General features: G+C 43.8%; 1 protein-coding gene and 1 long non-coding RNA gene across 2 annotated transcripts in view; both read left to right on the forward strand.

Annotated features, from left to right (window-relative positions):
* The window catches only part of LOC115557250 (transmembrane protease serine 9), a 49,937-nt gene that overhangs the window by 31,316 nt on the left and 1,777 nt on the right, over positions 1–16,844 (forward strand). The window contains exons 17-19 of the mRNA XM_030374927.1: positions 15,005–15,138; positions 15,423–15,762; positions 16,256–16,424. Of these exons, the coding sequence (XP_030230787.1) occupies positions 15,005–15,138; positions 15,423–15,762; positions 16,256–16,424 (643 nt within the window). The remainder of the gene's footprint in view (positions 1–15,004; positions 15,139–15,422; positions 15,763–16,255; positions 16,425–16,844) is intronic.
* On the forward strand, positions 647–14,039 carry LOC115533660 (uncharacterized). The gene is made up of 3 exons (XR_003974224.1): positions 647–913; positions 13,519–13,539; positions 13,917–14,039. It is a non-coding gene; the product is annotated as an uncharacterized LOC115533660 (long non-coding RNA).

The following is a 16,844-nucleotide window of genomic DNA, read 5'->3' on the forward strand; positions in this document are numbered from 1 at the left end:
TACTCAAAATAATTTAATGAACTGTTTACAACCATGGCTAACCAGTGCATGAGAAGGAGATGACAGGAGACTAATGTTTCACTCTTTCAATTGCTCTAATTTGAGCTCTTACTGTTGTTATCTAACATACCATACAGTAATTGAATTGTGTAAAAGTGTGAAATTATTGCACCTTAAAAATGACCATGAATTAGCTATACTCTCATTTGCATGGTGATTAACATTATGAATTTCAATTGTGTATACCAACTGTATGTTGGCTGACATTTACCTAAATTGTTTCCCTCCACTCTAACCAAGGATGCCTGTTTTTAAATTGCCTAGCCTGACACCCAGTCTGAAAGGCTGGCCAGGGGTTCTCATCTAAAAGTAACAAGGAGATATAAAGTGGGATTAAAACATTGTCTTATGTTGACTACTTATTATGTGGTTTACACATTAATATGGGAGGACTGGACACACACACACGCACGCACGCACGCACACACACACACGCGCGAGAAGGAGGGGCTCGGCCCGCCAACTAACGTGCAGAGATGCAGGGGCAGCTTCGCGCTTCGGAACAGAGACAGGGCAGAGCGCGAGCGCGCAGGGGGAATTTTATGAATGGTGAATGTAGGAGATAACTTCACCTGCTTAAAGTATTTTATTGCAGTTATACCCAACCGGTATTTGCGAAAAATGAACACAGAAGTGAAAGATCTGTCACAAGACGATTGATACGTATCCGTGCACATTTTTAAGTGGGTATACGCAAATCCTGGTGCGTTCCTAGTGGGTATACGGCATATACCTGCGTATCACGTAGACTACACCACTGGCTGCATCACGGAAATCCCGGGCGGAAAGTGAGTCGCACTCGGGCCCTGATTACGCTGGACAAGAAGGAGGGGACCCGGGTGAGGTGACTCAGGTGAGCAGAGCGCTTTAGTGGCTCAACTGGGATTAAGGAGACGAGGGACAAATCGCGGAAACCCTGCTGGAAAAACTTGAAGGCAAAGTCAAAAAAGGATGTAGCCGAAGATAAAGGGGATATTTCTGTTGACATGTACAAGTATGCCCTCCATTGTCACAATCTGTTGCATTTACTTTGTTATACATAATATGCTGTATGCAGTGTTGTGTGTACAGCGGCAGCCAATAGGATGTCCCTGAATTGACATGTGACCTAGGTCAAGTGAGCGCGCGTTTTAATAAACGATGGTCGGTTCCAGTAAAACAGTATGGCAAGCCGAGTGTGCCACAATTCGACTTCAATTAAACGCGTTCTGAAACGCCAGCACGCGTGCCCAGAACGCGTTTTGGTTTTCCAGAACGCGTTCCGGCGTTTCAGCGCGCGCGCCCAGAACGCGTTCCGGCGTTTCAGCGCGCGCGCCCAGCGTTTCAGCGCGTGCGCCCAGAACGCGTTCTGGCATTTCAGCGCGCGCGCCAAGAACGCGTTCCGGCATTTCTGCGCGCGCGCTCAGAACGCATATTAGCATATTAACAGCACGCGTGCTGTTAATATGCTAATGCGCTCCTCCCCTCAATTTTCTCAGCCAATAGATTTGAGCCGTTTTCACCTAATCATATGCTAGGGCAAACACACAGACAACATCAGTCGAGACCAGAGCTCTTCTTTCGCGAATCTTTTCTGTTGTGTCGTTCTTAAAGTCGAAAGATGTTAAGATGTTTCAAATTAGGTGGTTAATGTGGAGGTGGTGAACACTACAAGTACATACACTTTGACTATACACTATCTAAAAATGAAAATTGAATTGAATTGAACACTTGACGGAAATAATTCTTTAGACCTTGCAGTAGCCTATTGAAGCAATGCCAAATGAATTTGTTCAGCAATCAAGGTAAGGGTGGTCCAACGAAATTTCATACACACACACACACACACACACACACACACACACACACACACACACACACACACACACACACACACACACACACACACACACACACACACACACACACACACACACATATCAGACGTAAAATAAATCAAATCACTCTCAGGTACATAAAAGTAAAGAGTAAACACAGCATGTGGAGTGATTACTAGGCCTGATGATGTGAAATATTGACCAGTATGTGCAATGGTGGTAGTGTAAAGTGACACAGTGCAGGACATAATCACTGTAAGTATGGCTTGTTGTTAAATTTGAATGTGGAACATATTCTATAAATATGGAAAGAACAAGAGTATGAATTTGAATGTGTTGTACAGTGGGGGTCATTATCCAGGATTGCCATCATCCATTTCAGTCTTCTTTTCTCTGCTATTGAAGTGATGCACTTCAGCTCTATACCCAAAACATAGCCAGCTTTCCTTAACAACCTGTCCAGTCGCCCAGTATCCATCTTCTTAACGCTGCCTCCCCACAACAGCATATAGGAGAGTACAATGACAGACTGGCTAAACATCCTGAGGACCTTGCAGACATTGAAGGACCACAGCCTCCTTAGCAAGTACAGCCGGCTCTGCTCTTTCTAGAGTGCATCTGTGTTGGCATTTGTACGTGGTGACCCCCTCCACATTGTCCCCTCTCAATGGAGACTGGCAGCATATGTCATTTAGTCCTCCTGTAATCCACCACAATTTCTCTTGGAGGTGTACAGTTGCAGGTGTGATGACCCAGGCGGGTCTTTGACCCGGCCCCTGCTGTGTGTATGCCTGTGTTTCTCTCACTCCTAATCAGGAGATTGTCGGCAGGTGCTGGTTGGACCGGGACCGCAGTGTATAGAGCCTGCCCAGACAGGCTTCTCCCTCCTCCCGGCATTTGATTTCTGCTGTTTGTTTGTAACACATGGACTGATGTTCACTCAATAACAATATAGTAATAACATACTAACTAACTAATATAAATATATGATTAATATATTCCTCACCATGACCTGACGTGTAGACACTGTGAAAAAGAAATAGGAAAAAGGTGAGCAAAACGTTTCACTAAATTAAAGGCTATGAGTGAGTTTGTAGGTGAGTTACAAATGTATCAAGAGTAGAGGCCAGTTTAATGTGAAAAGGGATGGTTAAATGGTAAATGTTGTGAATATTTTGGGGGCAATTTTGGCTGCAATATTTTCTGCATTTATATAGGCTATACACCAACTATTTATGTAATGTGACAGGAGCAGGATGGAAGTCTTCCTAAAGGGCTTGGTCTGTTGGGTACCAATACCTACCAGTTGGTTACCAATAGTATCAGTTGTAGTAGTATCGATCTCCTCACCTCCCTATATTATATATATATATATATATATATATATATATATATATATATATATATATATATATATATATATATACAGGGTGCGATTTGTGAAAAAACCAGAGGGGGGGATAATTTTGAGAGACATTTTATTCAGGAAAAATAACCACACAACAGTGTGAAAACTTATGAAAACAGTTGATCTTGTGACCTTGTGTATCTAAACCTTACACTTAGGCTTCATAACGTAGGCGGTAGGCCTATTTTGAACGTGAACTTAACCACTGCATTTGCAGAAATATTTTCTCATAGCTAAAATTGTTTTTAAATGTGCCAAATAAAAAAATATATATTTTTTTTCCCGATATCAGTTCAACAGAAAATATGAAATACCACAATGTGCTGTCAAGACGTTTTGTTTTATTTTATGGGTTAATCGGGTAGACTATAGGTCAGACTACGAAAACAGTCCGCTCTGATGACGCACTTCAGCCTCTTTTTTTTGCTTTCCTGTTGGCGGATCGATAGCAGCGTGGTGACCCTGCTTCAACCACATCTCTGCAAATCTGCGGGCCGGGAAGGAAGCAACATCTGGTGCATTTACAGAGATGAAAAGCAGATTGTGCAGTGTGGACACATTCATTCTGTTTCTGCCATCTGCAAGAATGTGGTTCATGGCGCTGAAACCTCTTTCACACTCGGCTGTGCACACTAGGAGCGTGGAGACAGCGGTGAGAACTTTGCGCATGCTCTCTCCTGTGACACCGTGACATTTAAACTCATCGAACTCCTTCAGGAGTATGGGACTGGTTGCGGCCTCAACAGCAAGAGTTTTGTGTATGGCGAGAAGTTTTTCATCGCCGTAGAGGATGCGCTCGTCTTCATCAGATGGCCAGTTTGATGGATTTAGAGCGGCGGCGGCAGAGATTATCCCGTTGTCATCCAGCCTGCGCTCACGCGCGACGCCTCTGACTCGCTCCCGGTAGATCAAAATCACAGCACAATCAAAATGAAGACGGACCCTGTGTATTTTGGTTGTTAATTATTACGATGTAATGGTGAAAATACTTTGGGTGGGGGGGATAATTTTTATCCCCACCGAGGATAAAAATAATTCAGCAGAGGGTAGGACGTGTAAACCAGAGGGGGGGATAATCCCCACCATCCCCACCGGCAAATCGCACCCTGTATATATATATATATATATATATAGTTTTTCCTATCTGTCTCATTCCAACTGATGAAGTGAATTATACCTCGTCTTATAGGCTACTACCACGTACAGGCTAAAACCTGCAACTGCATGTTAATACTTCAGACGGACTTATTTACTTCGAATGGAATTTTAACTCTAACTTCTGAACTCTTTTATTGTTTTTATTGTACTCAGAAGACGAATAAGCTGACTCATGTAATGCTGTAATAAATAAATGTAATAAACGATACGCTATAAATAAAAGTATTTTTTAATTATGTTATCATAGTTGCCACGGCACTTACCATACACAATGTTCGGTCAAGTAGCTTAGATAGTGTATAGTCAAAGTGTATGTACTTGTAGTGTTCACCCCCTCCACATTAACCACCTAATTTGAAACATCTTAACATCTTTCGACTTTAAGAACGACACAACAGAAAAGATTCGCGAAAGACGAGCTCTGGTCTCGACTGATGTTGTCTGTGTGTTTGCCCTAGCATATGATTGGGTGAAAACGGCTCAAATCTATTGGCTGAGAAAATTGAGGGGAGGAACGCATTAGCATATTAACAGCACGCGTGCTGTTAATATGCTAATATGCGTTCTGAGCGCGCGCGCAGAAATGCCGGAACGCGTTCTTGGCGCGCGCGCTGAAATGCCAGAACGCGTTCTGGGCGCGCGCGCTGAAACGCTGGGCGCGCGCGCTGAAACGCCGGAACGCGATCTGGGCGCGCGCGCTGAAACGCCGGAACGCGTTCTGGAAAACCAAAACGCGTTCTGGGCACGCGTGCTGGCGTTTCAGAACGCGTTTAATTGAAGTCGAATTGTGGCACACTCGGCTTGCCATAGGAACGCGTTCTGAGCGCGCGCGCTGAAACGCCGGAACGCGTTCTGGAAAACCAAAACGCGTTCTGGGCACGCGTGCTGGCGTTTCAGAACGCGTTTAATTGAAGTCGAATTGTGGCACACTCGGCTTGCCATAAAACAGCACTGATGCCCCACTGTGTGTTATTTCTACATTTATTATATACGGCCTAGGACTGGGTATGCACGCCAGGATCATTGAGCAAACCATCTCTGCTAACAAGTGGGCCACTAACACAGTATTCAAAGACGTTCCCGAAATTCAGCCGTGGTGGTGCAGAGTTACTTCTACAGTTGAATGACTCCCATGTTAAAAAAAGATAATATTTTAAAAGTAGAATATCTTAAAAAGTATAAAATATTTAAAAAATCTGAAAGAAGCGCGCGATTCCAAACTATTCTGAATATTTTAAAATTTGAATGGAGTCTCTAGGTGAAAAATTGGATAGGTCCCAAAGTTTGTAGAAAATAATAAAGAAAGAAAGAAAGAATAAAACTTATGAAGAACAATAGTTGAGTGCTGCATGCAGCACTCACCTAATTAACCATCCACTCGTGGGTACGAATCGTACGTACTGGACCCCACAAAAGATTTGTTATTTTTTAACTGTTTGGTATTGGTATCAGTGCATTCCTAAAATGTTAATCATTTATTTCCATATCAGTCAAGCAGATCCCGGTTATTTATCTTCCTTCCGTGACACCGTGTTACACCGTGTTGCCAAGATCGAAGCCTTGTTGACATCTGGCCTTAACGCTCTCTGAAACACTAATCCATTTAAGATTTTCCAAATCAAAGGTCATTGTGCGCTTGCATTCCCCATCAGGGTGTATACTTTACTTACCAATCTTCATGTGGGAAAAAGGCTGACTGGCATAAATAAGTAGAGCCAAATAACAAGGAGGTAGCCGATTTCCTCATGTTTGGATCTGTTCCTTTGTGAGTTAGTCCCCAAATTGTGCATGAGCCCTGGACTTCAACTCAATATCAGCTTGGACTTTCAAAATCTCAATCTCCACTGCAGACGTGTTCAGGTGAAACAGTGTTGCAAGTTGTTTTTTTTAGTACAGAAATGTGGCGATTGGCAAAGACTTTTTTTTTTGGAAAATAACCGTTTTTTCAAAGTCTGGCAGGTCAATCAAGTGGTAAATGCAATGGGGATGATACTTATTTATAAAAAGTATTATTATTATTTATATTTTTGGAATGGCACGCGATCTACCCGCCCTACCTTGGCGATCAACCGGTCGATCGCCAAGGTAGGGCGGGTAGATTTCTCTTTCAATCTACGCATTAGGCATCCCTGCGCTGATGGGAATGAAAACATGGGGCCTCCTTTTGGGTGGGTTTCCAACTTGTTGTCGTTGAAATTGTCCTGGGAGGGAGGAGCAGTCACTGCAGTTACTATGAGTCATTGCTGTGGAGTAGAGTTTGTCGGCCCTTTGGGCCCGACAACCAGGGGCCCCAAGCAGTTGCCTGCCTTGTTTGTTCACAAGCTGCATGTCTGAGTTCATCAGTCTTGCAGATTGCGGTGATTCATCTTCCTTCCGTGACACTGTGTTACTCCGTGTGGTCAAGTTTGAAGCCTTGTTGACATCTGGCCTATAGACATGGGTTTGTTACATAGTTCATCAAGCCTTAACACTCTCTGAAACACTACACAATGACCTTTGATTTTCCAAATCAAAGGTCATTGTGTGCTTGTGTAACGGGTCCCAGGTGGGATCGCCGTGGACAGATTATAGATAACTGAAACAAAGAGAAAAGAATGCTGACACGGGAGACGTGACTTGTCTTTTCAGATCCTCATTAGTTATATTTATTCATTTAACTTCTCAATTTACTGAAGGTTACCGTTTATCTTCACATTGTCCATGCATTTTAAACTCAGCATCATATTACTCCATATGTTGTCTAATTAGACATATTTTCCATGTTCTTAAAACAAACCAAAATACACAAAAAATACTCTTCAATTCAAAACACACCTTTTCTCACAGTGTTGTTCTTTCATCTCTCTGATACTATAAACAGTTTGTACAAGGTGCATCTTTAATGCTCTTAAAACCCATTAGGTTTTACGGAACTAGTATTTTTAATAGTACCTACCTTGTAGGCTATATCAAACATTTTCTTATTACTGAACTTCAAATAACTTTTCTTAACCCGCTTTTAACGGTATCTTTAAGGTGCTTTACAACAATCAATAAACATTTTAATACTTTACAAAACGTAAAGAAGTGTGCCACGTGTGGTGTTATTCCAATAAAACAAAAAGGTAGAGACGAGCGTGATCCGTATTAGCTTAAAGGTTGGGTAGGTGATTTGCGAAACGCCAGCAGATTTTGAAAATACACAACTCAAATGGTCCTACCCCCTCTCCTTCAACGCTGACTCTGACTCCACCCATTCCAAGTACCTGGACGCGCAATCATGCACGAGCGCGAACAGAGATGCGCGAGAGCGAGCCAGGCTAGAGTAGGTTTTCGTTTAACAACATGGCACTACATTCAGCTGTAAGTTGCACCCAGTACCGCGGGAAGTAGGAGTGCTGGGGGTGCTGCAACACCCCCTGTCCGAGGCCCTGTCTTATCACAGAAAACGATCATTTCTAAAAACTCCGGCCAAAGTGGAGATTTCTGAAAACACCGGTTATGTGTTGTCGTGTCAACGGGGAGAAACGGGATTTTAGGTTCTGAAGCGTCACATTATGCACCAGGAAATGCTTAACGTCATGTGAGCGCCCGCTGTACCGTATTGGTCCGAATATAAACACAAACCCCATTGTAAGACGACCTATATTTGGAAAAAAGGTTTGAAGACCAGATCCGTTTTTTATGAATAAATAAATTGTATTCATTGAAATAATATACGAAAATAAAAAGGCATCGAATAAAACACTGCATTGCCACTAAACAGTAGTGCAAATAGGCCGTACTGATGTGTACACCAAAGACTATTCCTGACACTCCTCTGCCCCGCTGTGTTCGCTCTGGCTGTGGTCGCTCCGAACTGTTTCGGCCCGTGGCAAAGCGAGTCATCCTCGCTGCTGTCCAATGCATTGTGCTGAAAAAAGGTTATATGAAAAAGTGTGAGGGTAGCGGTGGTGCGCTAAACTTGTTCTGTGAGCAGCTGGATGTGAACGATCGATTTTCAACTGTCCGCGCATGCACTGGTGTAATTGAGCTGCGCTGCTATACATCTTTTTTTTTTATCAATGTAACGAGTTGCGAGTCTAGTGCAGGCTGAGTTTTTTTTTTCCCCAGCACCCCCTGCTGAGAATACGTTCTCGCTGCAATGGTTGGACCAGATGTTATAAACATTAAACGGTCACATAAATCATTACTATTTTTAGAAAATGTATGTTTGTTTCATATAATTGTATTGGAAGTCCTGGTTTTCACTAGGGTTGCCGCGGTGTGGACATTTTCACACCGAGTAATACACTCGTCTCCACACCGGTATTACCGAGTATAAACGGTATAAACTTTGAAACTAGGTCAACCGCCACACAAGCATCGGTTTTTAGACCCTTCTCGTCCTTCAGTTGCCGCCAACGTTCGAAAGCAGCGCCTAGGATTATTCTTGATTTCAGTTTTTCTCTTTCAGCGTTTTTATTATCAATTACTCTCTGAAAAAGAGTTTTCCTTCTCTTTGCTGGTGGTGGTGGGGATGGTGGCGTCTTGTCTGCCATGGAAATTGTCTTCTACTGCTAGGTCCAAATGTGGATTAACTATAGTTCCAGTAGCTACCGCAGGATAACAACAAACAGGAGCTTGCTCTGGGTCACGAGCTCTAGGTCACGAGTACTGCACGAAGGGGTCGCGCGCGGGGCGCGGGGGAGGGGGAGTGCAGTACGACCGTTTGATTGACGTACTTACTGTCCAATGCAACTCGGTGGCAATGGAAATGATTGGCTGGAGTTTTTCGAGCCCTGCCCGTTCCACAGATGATTGACTTGTTTAATTTTCATGTCAGTACTTCTAACTCAGTGGCTGTAAGCGGGTTATGATAAGGATTTCAAGTAATTTTGCAAAAATGGCCAAAAAAGCAAATCACCTATACAACCTTTAAAGCTACTAGCCTAACGGTAAAACTTCCAACGGCGCCGTCATTACAAATCTCTCGGCGAGCGTCGGACCTTACTAGCTAGTAGCTTAAAGCTACTAGCCCAACGGTAAAACTTCCAACGGCGCCGTCATTACAAATCTCTCGGCGAGCGTCGGACCTTACTAGCTACACATGTACTCATTTTAACACTCATACTTTACTAAAACATTTCACTACACATTATCCAATCACAACTTGTTTTACATTTTAAACACATAACCCACCTGAAACAAAGAGAAAAGAATGCTGACACGGGAGACGTGACTTGTCTTTTCAGATCCTCATTAGTTATGAGGATCTCACGGGGATTCAGGCAAACCACAATATTACTGTGCCACCTACTGGCAGGATAGTGCAATTGCATTGTGAAAATGTAAAACTATAAAAGATATTGCTCATACAAAATAAGATCAATTTAGTAGGAAATAGTGTGTCTTAATAATATAAAATGGTGTAGTATATAAAAACGTAATATACACAAATGTGGGCACACATTAGTGGGCATCACACTTGCATGCCCCAGCAGGGCGTATACTTTACTAGGTAAATGCATTATTTTTTTAAGGAAACAAAAGGATAAAAAAAAAAACACGAGTAGAATTGCTTAGCTGCTTGAAGAAAGAGCCAAGAACAGATTGGGTTCAACAAAAGAATCCACCAAAATACCAAGACTAGTCGGGCAACCCGAAGCATTCAAGTTTTTTGCCACTCCTTTGCCATACGTCTGCATTGTTAGTAACAATTTTTTTACCCAATAAGGGTTAGGGCTAAGGTCAGCTCACCCTTACAACAAACATTTTGACATAGAAGTATAAAAAGGCAGCGGCTTAGCTTGTTGTGATGTCGTTTACCCGGGATGGAGAAGGTGCACCTGTCCCGTGGGCGTGTCTCCCACCTGTGTTGCGCTGTGGCAGTAGAATGACAATCAAAAGGGAGGAGAGAAAGGTTTTAAAAGGCTCAACTGAATTGAGGACTTGAAACTGTTGGGATGGCTGGACTCAAGGCGCTATGGGTGGCGGTGCTACTGCTGGTGGTGCATGGTAAGTACCCCTCTCCTTCCTCCTGGGCTACCTGGACAGCTCACCTGGACATAGACCGGTTCATGGATAGGATTGTTTGTCCTCAGATCCCACTTGCGTGCGTATATATATATATATGTATGTGTGTGTGTGTGTGTGTATGTGTGTGTGTGTGTGTGTGTGTGAGTGTATACACTCTGAAGTAGGCTAAAAGCTTTGTATTGTAATCGCTGCCTTAATTTATATCTGGTTTTCCTTAAAACACTTCCCCACGGGATTTGGTTTCCTTCATTCATGTCTTTCTTCATTATGCATGCACACTAAAAAAAGGACAGCGCTTCTATGCTTTAAAAGGGAACTGAACTAACAAGAAACAAGACTGGCCGAAGCTTTGTATCAGGGGTTTTGCATTTACCATCTTAAAAAGACGACCAAACAAGATAATCCATGTTGTAGTGAATAGCATGTTGTAGTGAATAGATGGCATGAACAGATTCATGGCATGAATCTGTTCATGCCATCCTTCGATGCGAGGAAGAAGCCATACAGGCGGCTCATGTTTCACTCAGTAGTGTAAGGCCTCTGGTCTGGTGGACGGGGAAGGAGTCAGACAAGGACCTGAACCAGATGAGGAGATGAACGCGTGTTAATGTTCAAAGTGAACATCCTCATTTTCTGAAAATTTGTTTTTGAACATTCAAAATGATAGCAGGCCTACAGATTGTGGATTGAGTGGTTCCCCGCTTTTTTTGGGGCTGAAGGCTGAAGGCAGACCAAAATCTCCACCAGAAACTCAAGTAACACCAACCAAAAGTTGAGAGAATGATGTGTAAAATGCCAATCAAATGTTACTCGGATAGTATCTATATATTATTCTAATTATAACAATTATACATTATATTCTAGATTATGGTCAATTTAATCCTCTGACATTGTGACATGTATATTGAAATGTAGCAAGAATAATTCATGAATAATTATAAAGCAAATTATTTAGGCTATAGTAGTAATTCTATTTTAAAATGGAACATCATTCCAGTTTGAATTTGCAGACTCACCGGAGACTGTCACCTGTGTTAAACTCTGTCGCCTGTGTGAGAGGAACTCTGCGTTGGGCTCTATTTTAAGAGAGCATCTGCCATTAAGTGGGGTACTTTGAATTGTAAACTGCTTTCACCACTGACTTTGGGTGAACATTTTTTCCGTCAATAATTGAGTCAGCAGAACCACAATAGTGGGGTGGTGGAGAATCCCTAAATGTTATTAAAATGACTTTAGTCTCATTCCCCATGAACCAGACTTCACGTAGAGCGTGAAATTCTGTGTTGAAGAAGATAATATCATAGGGGAATGCGTATTTTCACTGGCAAAAAAGTCTCTTTCTCGGTTTTCACCTACAATATATTATTAAAACAGTGCTTCATGTCGGTTTCGGTCATGGCTAAAGCCCACATTGCTCCAATGAAAACAAGGGTGCCGGTCAAACCCGTTTGTGTCAGATTATGAATGGAGCTGTCAGCACTTCAGTTTCTGGGAACACGTCCAACCCGGGCCCAGGATCCTTGTTGTGTCAGAAATAATCCCGCAGAGTTAACCACTTATTGTAGGACATGATTTTGAGATACACTCTCGTTTCCTGGTATGATGTCACTCTTTTAAAGTGCTCCCTGTTGTAGGACTGGAAGCATGACATACAGATGTCAGACACAGAATGCCAACAGCAGACCAACATCTCACCACAGATACTGGGACTATACAGTCCCCCATGGGCTGCGTCAGACACCTACATTGTGTAGGATGCGCCAAACAGAGCCGAAACAAATCAGGGGGAGGCTGGGTTGGTGCTGGTTAAGACATGAATTGAAATTGGGTCCTATATGTAGTCGAATAATACAATAAAATTCTAATTTGGTGCCGTCTTGACCGAGAAAAGGCAGAAAGTGACTTTTTGGCGCTTGTGGATTGAAGACAACAACTCCCAGCATGCACCACGATGCACAGCTTCGCTGGCCACTCCCGCTGATCTACATCTCCGCCTATCGGACACCTCGCTGTTCCATCTACCAAGCTGATACCGCAAGACTGCTTGAAACTCATTTCACACAACATTTCTAGTGAAGAGTATTAGTTGGTGAACTCAGTGAAATAGTCCTACTAGAACTCAGTGAATTAGTCATAGTACTGTTTTATCAACAGCCTCTGTTAGCTTAGCTTCAGACGCTGTGGATGTTAGTTTCTGCTGGTGAAGTCCCACCCACTGGCACTGCTCTAAGGTCTGTAGCGTCAGTGGGTCCCACCAAGTGCTTGTAGTCTTACAAGAATCCTCCCCTCTTACACTTCCTATTTACTTCTACGCAAAAATCTTCATATCGATACGGATCTCTCCAGTCTCCAGAAAATTAGGTAATGATGCACGACCATTCAAAAATATGAGTGGGTTACTAACGATACAAAGCTTAATGGAAATGGGTGAAGTTTCCCTTTAACCTCACAGAGAGTGTTTGTGTGTGTGTGTGTGTGGTGTGTGTGTGTGTGTGTGTGTGTGTGTGTGTGTGTGTGTGTGTGTGTGTGTGTGTGTGTGTGTGTGTGTGTGTGTGTGTGTGTGTGTGTGTGTGTGTGTGTGTGTGTGTGTGTGAGACAAGAGTCTTAACCCATTGGCCCTGCAGTGAGCAGCCACTCAATGGTCCACCTATCAGAGTACGAGCCTGAGATTGGACCGGTGAGCTGTCAACTGATAGGTCCTGCCTGAAATAGCTCCGCCCATTTGTTGAAAAACATATCTCTTAACATTTCTTTACCTAGTGACTATATTCTATGACTATTCTATTATACTTTATCTTAGGATAAATATATATGAAAATACATTATTCGATCAAATGGTAATCAATGGTAACTGGATGTACACAACTTTCACATGGCAGTAAACTCAGAATCGTTCGAGTTAAACAGACTGCACTACCTCCCAGGGAACAGATACAGATGTGTGAAATTACAACATACTGCGTTTATTAGGACTTTTTTTAATTAAAAAGCTATTATTAAGTTATTATATTATATTATTATTTTCATATTATATTTGATTCATTTGTTAAACATTTTCTTTCTTTTCTTTTTTTGCAGAGGCGTCCTCACAGCTAAATGGTAAGACATTCTAAATAAAAAAAATTCTACATTTCATAATTTCAATTGACTATTAATTTATATTACCCTAGAGGCTGCCCTATTTCCTTATCGATGCCCATTTGGTCAATATTTCAGTTTATGTATAACGTGTTATCTTTGCATATATCTATTGAAATTGTGTATTTTCAATTATATTTACTTGTTATTTTGTTTGACTCTTTTTTGGAATATGCATAGTGTCTGAATATTTTAAAAGAGCTGTATCAATTAAATCTATTCTGAGTAAAACTTAAAACATTAAAACTGAAGTGCAGCAGAGAAAGTCAGGGACACTGCAGCAGCAGGCGTTCATAGAGGCCATTGCTCCTTCTCTGACACCGTTGAAACTTTTTCAGTGTGTGGTCGTGCTCCTCTCAACACCAAGATCGTTGGAGGAGTGGATGCTGCTCCGGGCACCTGGCCCTGGCAGGCCAGTTTGCAGAGGCCCAGTTCTCCGCCCCACTTCTGTGGGGGGTCCCTGATCAACAATCTGTGGGTGCTGACCGCTGCCCACTGCTTCGACACGTAACGTCAATCTTCAACATCCGGCAATAGCCAAAACATGTTCCTCATCTCTGGTTCGTCAACAACTCGATGAACATTAATTTCAGACGAACGAGACTAACGGTGACGTTTTTTCCTTTCCGATCAGAAATGACACGACAGGTCTCACGGTCATCCTGGGCCGTCAGGACCAGGGGGGCAGCAACCCCAACGAGGTGTCTCTGAACATCTCCAGGATCCTCTGTCACCCCGACTTCAACGTCAGTATCGTCAACGACAACGACATCTGCCTGCTGGAGCTCTCCTCGGGCGTCACCTTCACAGACTACATCGCGCCCGTCTGCCTGGCCGCGGACGGAAGCACTTTCAACAGCGGCATCATCAACTGGGTCACTGGCTGGGGCGCCACCTCGTTTGGAGGTGGGTCTTCTTCTTCTGGCGTATGTTCTTAGACCTTCAGCTCTGTTGAGGCGAGCCAGTCCGGCATTCTAGTGTCAAGGTCATTAAGAACAAGTTCGCCGTTCGGGGGCTGGTTCTTTTGGAATGCGGCTCAGAAGTAATAGCTGGTTGGCGCCGGGTACCCGGAAGGTTAAAAGTTTGATCCCCGGCTCCTCCTAGCTGAGTGTCGAGGTGTCCCTGAGACAAGACACCTCACCCTAACTGCTCCCGTTGAGTTGGCTGTCGCTCGCCTTGCATGGTTGACACCGCCGTCGGTGTGTGAATGTGTGCATGAATGGTTGAATGTTAGGCCATATTGTAAAGCGGCCACAGTGGCCACTGGTTAGACATACGTTATATGAGTGGGGTCTCCGCACTTGCATTGTGCACTGTCAGACCCACTGAGGGGGGTCGATACGACCGTGAATCCAGTCGGTTCAGACAGCAGGGCCCCAGCATTAGCTGCCTTTTCAAAGTCCCGTTTCATTCCTTCCATTCATAGGTTCAGCCGCGGACATCCTCCAGGAAGTGGACCTGCCAATAGTGGGCAACAGGGAGTGTAACTGCAGCTATGGCCAAATCACCAACAACATGATCTGCGCTGGATTGTCGGCCGGAGGGAAGGACTCGTGTCAGGTAACTGTTTTGAGAGGAGCTCACTCGACTAGATTCGATTCAGCTATTTTTGTTCTGGACAACAAAATGCACTTTAGCATGTGAAAATAGTGCATTAGGTGAGGCAGGCGGGATGACATAGTGTGTTAGGCAAAAAAGTGCACAAAATAAAACGTACCCCACCATTTAAGCATCAGACACCAAAAGCACAACACCAATCATAAAGGACCTGGCAATGACTCTAACTTCATGCAGTTGGAGGTATTTTGCTAACCCATCGTGGCTTTGATCCTCTTCCCCTAAAGGGTGACTCTGGTGGTCCTCTTGTAGTCAAACAGGGTGTGCAGTGGGTCCAGTCGGGAGTGGTGAGCTTTGGTCAAGATTGTGCCTTGCCCAACTTCCCTGGAGTATACGCCAGAGTATCTGAATATCAGGCTTGGATCAACGGTATCATCACCACCAACCAGCCCGGCTTCGTTGACTTCCGATCCGCGGGAATCAACAGCGACGCCACCTTCAACTGTGGCGACCCTCCATCCGGCCCAGTCACCGCCTCACCGACCGCCCCCGCCTCACCGACCGCCCCCGCCTCACCGACCGCCCCCGCCTCACCGACCGCCCCCGCCTCACCGACCGCCCCCGCACGTAAGTGGCCTTTTGTCTCTATCTGTGGACAATGGACAATGGACAATGGACAATGGACAATGGTTGGATACTTGGTCTTTGTTGACACACGTCGCAGTGGTAACCTAGTGATATGCTAGTGAGAGTGTGGAGTGTGGAGTGTGGAGGTAAAACTATCATTTGGTCATCTATGATAGACTGTTATTCTGACATTATTAGGGGTCCAAGCCAACAGGTTGGATCCCTATTGTTTTTGTAGCGATTTTGTTTATTTTTCTGAGTGTTATTCTGAGACACCAATGATCAATTCCCCCTAAGCCAGTAATACATTTATTTAAGTAACAAAATATACAGAAAAGCCAACTAGAATTTACTGGATTAATTCCCTTAACTAAAGCATCGGGTCGCGGCTCGGCTAAAGCTGTAAGGTTTCTATTTCATAAGCATTACAATGTTTGTTGACCTCTTCCATTTCTGTATTCTTTGGCCCACCCCTGATGGTCCCTGGTTCCAGCGTTGACATGCGGCAGCGCCCCCATGAACACCCGTGACAGCAGGGGGCTGGTGCAGTCCGCCGGCGTGTGGCCCTGGATCGCTAGCCTGCAGGTCAACGGCACGCACATGTGCGGCGGCACCCTGGTGACTGCGGACGCCGTCCTGAGCGACGCCTCCTGCTTCACCATGTAAGTCTGCTTGTTGCGTCTGTCTTGACGATGAGGCTGTACGACGTGTGTCTGTGTATGTTGCTCTTTGTGTTTTATCCGAGCAGAACCATGTATCAATCCTTTCTTTCAAAGTTATTTTGATTGAATTTTACATTTTACAAAAATATAAACAAGGGGAACATAATTCCCACCTGACAACAATAATCCCTTTGCCCTTGCTATCACTCAATGGTTAGTCCACACATTTATCGAGCGTTGTACAAATTATTTGCATGAATCAGAGTGTTCAAAAACGCATCTATCAATCCTTAGATATAAAAATAGGTGTGCCGTTGTTGTTGAGGGATAAGCCTATCTGCACCGTGATCCCATTGGATCAGGGTTTCTTTACCTGACGATAACCTGTTTCAAATGGCCGTCGATCCCTCACCCTGGTGG

Source organism: Gadus morhua, chromosome 2, assembly GCF_902167405.1.
Source record: "Gadus morhua chromosome 2, gadMor3.0, whole genome shotgun sequence".
NCBI lineage: Eukaryota > Metazoa > Chordata > Actinopteri > Gadiformes > Gadidae > Gadus > Gadus morhua.